Genomic DNA, 7501 nt, shown 5'->3' on the forward strand with positions numbered 1-7501 from the left:
TGACTCAGATGTCACTGAAATTAATGTTATTCTTTTTTTAAAGTCATAAAACGTAGTAAAACTTTAATAAAAACAAAGATAAAACATTCTCGTAGATGTTCTCTACAAAACTTTTTTTTTAATTCAACATGAAATCTCAGGGTTTATGATTTTTAAGATTGATTTATTTTGCTTTCTTTGTTATCAAAATAAAAGGCTAAATAAAAAGTTTTTGAACATTTCCTTTAATTCAGAGCAACATTTTGGTCTACAGTGCAGATAGAAAGTGCAGACAAACCGAGCCAGCGCCGATGTTTTAGGGTCGCAAACATTAATGCGCTCCAGTGTTCTTTACATTATTGCTTGACTTCTTCGCCGTCCATTCTTCTCATCGTTTGTCCTGAGAGCCGTTTCTGATTTCCACGTAAAGTTTGGTCACATTTTTTTTGTTTATAAAGGTTCCTTTGGACCAACTTATGTCTTAAAAAAGAAAAGAAAAGTTGATGAAACTTATAAAAGTCATTAATAAATCAGTCCATCATTCGTTTTGGGTTGTAGCAGCGCTTTTCCTCGCGACAAGAACTCCATGATCTTTTGGCTCCTCGACAGAGTCTGAAGGGGCTCCGCGGCCCAATAGTCCATAATACTCTTCCATCGTCTATTTAGTGAGCTCAGGTTTTCCTCATCATGCGCCGGGTTTGCCAGACGTGGAACTTGCTGTAGGCCGTCTGCAACATCTGCTCCAAGTGTCCAGTGAGCTGCGAGGGAATGACATCGTTTCAGATACAAGAAAGAACGGAGTCGAGTGATTCTCGGATTCTTACGTTGGTGCTTAAATACTGTCGCTGAATCTTTTCTTGAAAGGGACGGAGCTTGGTCATCTGAAATCTCTCCAGATTAGCCTTCATTTTCACAACCTGAAACAACAGGAAAGTTAATAAGTGATCTTTATTATTGACCGGCACACAGGAATTTAGGTCAACAAGCTTATTATGAAAAACATTCACCACAACCTAGAAGAGTTTTTTTATTTAGACTTTAAAATCAAATTTTAAATTTTCTTTACAATATTTGGCAACTATTTATACAATCTTAAGACAGATGCAAAAAATGAAATCAAGATACTAGCACATGAATAAAAACGAATAAATAGAATTGCATTACAACTGATAGTTTACGATGGTTGATGAATTTACCAAACCAAGATGGAAAGAAAAAACACTTGATTGCATGTTAAAAATTATAAAATGCATAGCTGCAAATTCATTATAAAGTCAAAAAAAGTTTATTTATGTGATGTTACCAATATAATATGTTTTTGTGAGTCACCTTCTCTTCCAAAAACGGTGTATTCACAGGAAAACAGGACCAGAAATGCCTCAATAACTCTCCTGCTGCCACGTAAAGATGCTTCAACTCTCCTTGAAGGTCTTGGGGAACCATCTCTGAAGAGGTATTGATGCAGTTTTAAAGCATGAAACATAACAAATAAGGATGAGGACGGTGAGAAACGCGTACGGTTTACAGCGTGCTGCACTCCAGTCCGCATGAGGAGACCTCCTGGAGAGAGAGCTGCGATCGCAGAACTTGCCGCTGAACTCGTCAACACCTGTCAAAAAAGAATGTCTTCGGTAAATCAACTCAACTATTTGTTCAAGGATTAAAAGAACATTTTAAAGTGACACAGAGCGTGAGGTTAAAGCAAATAATCTACACTGTGATCGCACCTGAGTGAGGTTGGGTTTGTAATTGGACATCTCTTGCTGGATGCAGTTGACGGAATTGATGATTTCCTGGCTCGTCGTGTACTGTTGGGACTGGAGTGGAACAGGACCATGAGCGTACCTGCAGGAAATAAGGTGAAACAAAATGAAACTTTGAAATACTACAAAACATTTAGATTGGCATGAGACCAAACTCTTTTACAGCAGTGGGTCGGATATATAGTTTATATATCAAGTACTGACGGACGTTGTGTAGCAACCAGGACGATAAATCGAGAACCTTTATCTTGTTGTGGTATTAAGCAATGACACAGAAGAGGTTACACAACATTGCAGTTACACTGTTCTGACACTGGAGGCAGCGTGACATAAATCTGTTCTTTTCTACTTTATGGACCAAAAATTTGAAATAATTTGGAATTCAAATCTTTAGCACTTCTTTAACTCACATCATGCTAGCACATCCAAGTTGTACTTAGAAAAGGTATTCACGTTGAAAGGTCAGGAAGAAAATAAGAAGCAATTTATAAAAAACAAAATAAACAAATAATTGTTCAGAATCCAAAGTGGCTTTATTGACCAAAAATTCACGTTTTAAGTTAAAACCAATTCAAAGCCAATTGTAACATCTGTTGTAACATGATGATAGATTTTTGATTCTTCTTGATTATTTTCCATTTTCAAATTTTAATTTAAATATAATATCATTAAAACATTTTTCAAAACTTAGCTAAAATAATCCAAATCGTCTATTTTAATACTTAAATTAAAGAAGTCAATGTCTTACCTGTCAGACTTTTTAAGGTTCAGCGCCACCGTTTTTGGTCCATTTTCCACTAGAAGATCCCGATACTCGATAGCTTCTTGTAACTTCACCTACAGAGTTAGTCAGCATGAAGATTAGTCGTCATCGCCTCAGTTAGAGATGGTGCCGGATCATTCAAGTTTACCTTTTTCAAAGGAGGCTGGAAGAAATCAGAATCTCTCGAGTTTCCGTCTGTACTACTAGTTTCACTTGCTTGGTCGGTCGGTGCGTCACTTTTGAGATGGTCAAAGAAAAAGAGTTTATTTTATGTACAATGATTCCATCCATTCATGTCTTCGTTCGTACCTTTTGCGTGTGCTGGCAGCGAGCACCATGGCACTGTGGTTGTTGAAGCGCTTGATGATGGCGTGGTTGCTGCTCTCCTTCACGGTCCTGTTGGAAGTTGATGGTTGTCCTGTGCAAGCACCGTAACCCTGCGACACACGCGTATGGCTTTAAAAACGACAGAACCTTTAACTTCCATGACCAAGTAAATTGTCTCTTATTTTAATCTTCCCCCTAACGATTTAAAAAAAATCACCAGCATCTTTACTTAAATGGTGTGAGATCAGTGATGCCGTTATCGTGTTATTTCAAAACCAGTAATTAGACTGAAGTTAATTTGACCAATTTCACTTTCCTTTACGTTTTCTTTACCTAGTGAAAAGCTATAATTGTCGTCTTGTGTTTCAGGGAGTGAAGTCACGCACGGATCAAGTCATGTTTGCAGTATAAGGAACACTCAGCCAGTAACAATATCAACAGCAATGGTGGGAGAAGAGTTTGAAAAGTAAAATACAGTCAATATTTCGAGTTCATGATAACAATATGACGGTTAGTTTCACGTACGCACTGGACTGGTGACATAAAGTTGGCTCGATATTGGAAGATTCTATTTTTTCATGTCAACCCTTGTGTTATCTCTGGGTCAAGGTGACCCACCGACCTACAAGTAAGTAAGTATGCAGTGGTGGAGCATAGGGACAACACAAGGGATACCTTAAACATATCTTTGTTCGTGGCACCGGGTCACCTTGACCCCGAGATAACACAAGGGTAAAGTCAGAAAACGATAACTCGTTGGAACAATAATCTTACCTTTTTCTAGTCACAGCTTCACTGACTACAAGCCTGTTTATACTGAAACATTCTGTCGTTTTGTATGGATGAAATACAAAGATCTCTATGAGGAGGATCTCTAGACGTGGGTCAAGGGACGATAATTAACACAAAATAACATGTGCCATTATAGCTCTTTAACTACAACTCCAAAGGGAACCACATTTCCATGACTTATAAAAGACTTCCCTTTGATGTTCCTACACTTGTAACTTTTTTAAATTTTACTCTGTAACCTTTTACATAAATATTTGTAGTAATACTGAACCCGATTATCCATTCATTTGATGTTGTTGTCTGTCTTCACGTTTAATTCAAAAGCATTTGTGTTGTGATTATATTATTTTTTCTACTTTTAAATTGAGACTCTTGAATTACTTATTTTAGAAAAAATATATACAAGTTCAAATTTATATACATCGTTGATGTTGCAAAAATATAGTAGAGATTAATAAAAAAAAGTTGTGGTGAAAGGGAGTGTTGCTTGTCATTTTAGTTGCTTTCAAAATCATGTGATAAGTAAAGTAACCATGTTACTTTTTAAGTAAATAATCAGCAATCTGATTTATTTTTGTATAGTTACTGTGGCAACACTCGAAGTTCACCATGACAGAAGTGAAGAAACAAGTCTCACCTCATCCAGCGATTTATCCTCCAAAGAGAGCAGGTCCACCAGAGGATTCTTCACTCCCTGGTTTGCCATATTCTTAATGCCTGCGTGTGACACACACACACAGTGTATATGAAGGAAAGAGACATGACGGTTAAAACATCCATCATTTACCTTTGTCATCCTGTTTTGCACATTCGGCAAAAATGTCTTGTGTTCCCAGGCTGATGCGGTCTCTGTGAAAATAATGGGACTGGAAAAAGCGAGTCCAAAACTCCTTCTCAGTGAAGTTATGTGGCACATTTTCCAGATACTTCTCCTTCACTGTAAGAAAAGAAAAAGAAAAAGAAATTGAGATTTACTATTATTTTGTCACAGTATGTCCCACAAATTACTGTTGACTGTTTAACATTACCTGCAGGGTATGTTCTGAATATGGATTCAATAATATCAGCCGTCAAATTATATCTTAAACCGTTGCATCCGTCTGTCTGAGGTCTAATATCTGCCTGTGGAACAAAAACATTTTAAAACTTTAGTTCGTTAGTTAAACTTTAATGAAGTCTTTCCGTTTTTCATCGACTCACCAGGAACGCTCCAGATATGCCAACTTCCTGTTTGCCATTAACGGTCGACTCGTTGTTGTTAAGACCTCCGGCACGATTCGCCCAAAACTCCTCGGCGCTGATCACCTGACTGACGACTAAATCTTTGTACAGTTGGAAGAGAACTGGATCCTCCTGGAGCATTCTGACAAAGAAAATAGAAAATATATATAAATTACTTTAAGTCATTGGTGTAGACAAAATATGAACAATCCTCAACACAGCACAAATGAACCGTTCTTAAATATTGACTACAGATAACTGTAGCCATCTTTCACCCTCACAAACATGTTCATTAGACACATATTTATTTATTTGAAGACATAAAGAAGGAGTCCATCACAGAAGGACTGATTCACTCAAAACTGTGGTCGTTTTTTGATTGATAGATGACTGTACTCATTCACCTGTTTTTCTCCTCCAATTCTTTATTGGCTTTCTTCTTGAACTTGGGCAGAAGTTGCTGCAGAAGTTCCTTGGCTGCTTCCCGGTCTTTAAGGGCAGTGCTCTCATTGGAGAAGTGGAATGTGGTGCTCTCACCATTGTGAAGAACCAACTGGAGCTGGATTTTGGATTTTCCGTCAGGGCTGATTTTCTGACCTGATGAGACAACGAGAGGATGAATGTGAAGCACTTTGGTATGACTAATCCCTGAACAGGTTTGAACAGTTTTTTCACTCCATATTACAGGTGCAACAATGAGTCGACATCGATCAGTCGCCATCAAATGAATCTGTTGATAAACGTTGAGACTTCTGTTTTACGTATTAAAAACAAAAATGTGCAAGTAAGCGTGACAGGCGGAGAGGTCCCTCACCATGACCATGTTTTGAAATAATGACTTTATAAAATGATCCCCCGTCTGAAAGCTTGGTGAACGGGAGGTTATGAGAGTCCATTATGACGTAGTAACGGCTTCACTCCTCCTCCAGCCAGCAGTTATCATGCCCCGCTTTGTTTATACAACGAGTCTCTCTTGGAGGTGGAGACACCCTGGATTAAAGACGTGTGGTGATAAACCCTCAATGTTCGACCAATCACAGCAGAGTGTGAATGGTTATGGTAAATAAGATCTCATCTTTAGAAAAACACTGTCAGTTTACGTAAATATGTCAATTTAAAGACAGTTTAGTCTAAACAGACGCATACTGATGAGTACAATAGAGTCCAAGATCTATTTAAGACACACTTAAATCTACATATTAGTTGACCTTTGTGTAATAACTACCTTTTCCAAACATACATCATATTTTAACATTTTTAATTATTTGTTATGTTTAGCTATCTGTTTATTATCTGATTAGCAACATTTTCGTCAGTATAGTCGATAGATTAGTAGATTAACACTACATCCACTTGTCTTATATTAATGGAGCTTTTGACTACACATTTCTAAGGGACATTTTTGAAAGTCCCAGCTTTAGTTTAATTTATATAGTTTAACAATCTTTTATTCTTTTTCCTGGCCAATTCTTAAAATTGATAATTCATTAAGTACATTTGCACACAACAATTGGCAAAAACTACTTACAGCGTATGTCTGCATACAAGTGACTGACGGTGAATCTGTCTTTTCCTTCAGGACCCCACGCTATACGCTCAGCCATCAGGTAAAGTGTTCCATCTTGCTTTCTCTGTCGAACCTTTTTTAACACCAGAAGTACCTCCTCTGACAGCGATGCCATGGCAGTGATCTGAAGGGGGGAAAAAAGAAGAAACATTAATGTTAACGATGTTCAGCTTGTTAGTCTACGTCAGGACCTAAATAGACAAGACAACGAGTCACAACCAAAATCAACTTGTAGTGACCAGTTCTGGTTTTAAAGATATGTGGAAGAAAGAAACACTGAAAATGCAAACAATACACACGTTTCAGTCACAATAGTTAATCCCATCATTGCTAGAAATTGATGCGCACAATTAGCAACTAATCTCAAAGATATAGAAATTAAATAGACCTAATTATTTTAGACATTATTGACATTTACCCTCTATGGTCGTGGGAATGGAAAGTAATCGAAAAGAACAATCCCGTCAATTTAGCTAATGATACCGCGTAAGCTAGCGGCAGAAAGTCGAAACAAACTTACTTTACCTCTAATTCAATCAACAACGACACGAATGCATCTCGTCATTCCGACACATAATCCCGAGTGAACGTGTCAAAGATACAAATAATACGGCATGATTAGAATAGACAACCATTTATGACAGTTTTAACAATGTACAGCCAGAAGCAAACACCGACATGATTGCCAAGCGTGTGTATCACTTATTTCCATCCGGGTGCTACACTTTAATGTACGTAGGTTCCGCTCGAAAATTTTCGTTTAAAAAAAAAATAAAGGGAACGTTTTTGAATACATTTTTATATGAACACTGATCTTGAACTGAGACGAAAAATGCAACAAAACGCTGACCTCCGGATTACATTACAATTAAAAATCGGTCACAAAGTAGATATTTACAAAAACATTTAATAAATGAGTGTCACTCCGGTATATGAATACAATTCAAGTTCATGTTCAAGTTATTTTATTTGTCAAATATACATGTATGCAAGACATACAGCATAGATGAAATTGTAGTCCTCTTAGAACCATGATGCAAAACATGAAGTAGACAATGAAAACACGTCAAAAATAAATAATAAATAAAA

General features: G+C 37.1%; 1 protein-coding gene across 2 annotated transcripts; it reads right to left on the bottom strand.

The window, feature by feature from the left end:
* Positions 1-214: 214 nt before the first annotated feature.
* gtf2h1 (general transcription factor IIH, polypeptide 1) lies at positions 215-7096 on the bottom strand. 2 transcript variants are annotated; one of them, XM_087797004.1, is made up of 15 exons: positions 6938-7096; positions 6374-6536; positions 5250-5442; positions 4825-4987; positions 4653-4746; positions 4412-4561; positions 4262-4341; positions 2815-2942; positions 2654-2741; positions 2491-2579; positions 1707-1824; positions 1498-1588; positions 1309-1424; positions 804-896; positions 215-737 (listed from the first exon to the last, which is right to left on the bottom strand). In XM_087797004.1, the coding sequence occupies exons 2-15, from the start codon at positions 6525-6527 to the stop codon at positions 651-653; spliced, it is 1644 nt and encodes a 547-aa protein (XP_087653130.1). In that variant the 5' UTR covers positions 6528-6536; positions 6938-7096; the 3' UTR covers positions 215-650. The 2 variants fall into 2 exon arrangements, with proteins under 2 accessions (XP_087653130.1, XP_087653131.1); XM_087797005.1 differs by having other exon boundaries at positions 6933-7096.
* Between the last annotated feature and the right edge of the window lie 405 nt (positions 7097-7501).

Source organism: Callionymus lyra, chromosome 8 (genome assembly GCF_982586985.1).
Source record: "Callionymus lyra chromosome 8, fCalLyr1.hap1.1, whole genome shotgun sequence".
NCBI lineage: Eukaryota > Metazoa > Chordata > Actinopteri > Syngnathiformes > Callionymidae > Callionymus > Callionymus lyra.

Coding starts and splice junctions, on each gene's coding strand:
- gtf2h1 (XM_087797004.1), bottom strand. CDS start 6,527: ATGGCATCGCTGTCAGAGGAGGTACTTCTGGTGTTAAAAAAGGTTCGA. Junction 4,988..5,249: donor GAATTGGAGGAGAAAAACAG/GTGAATGAGTAC, acceptor TTTCTTTGTCAG/AATGCTCCAGGAGGATCCAG. Junction 2,742..2,814: donor GCTGCCAGCACACGCAAAAG/GTACGAACGAAG, acceptor CCATCTCAAAAG/TGACGCACCGACCGACCAAG.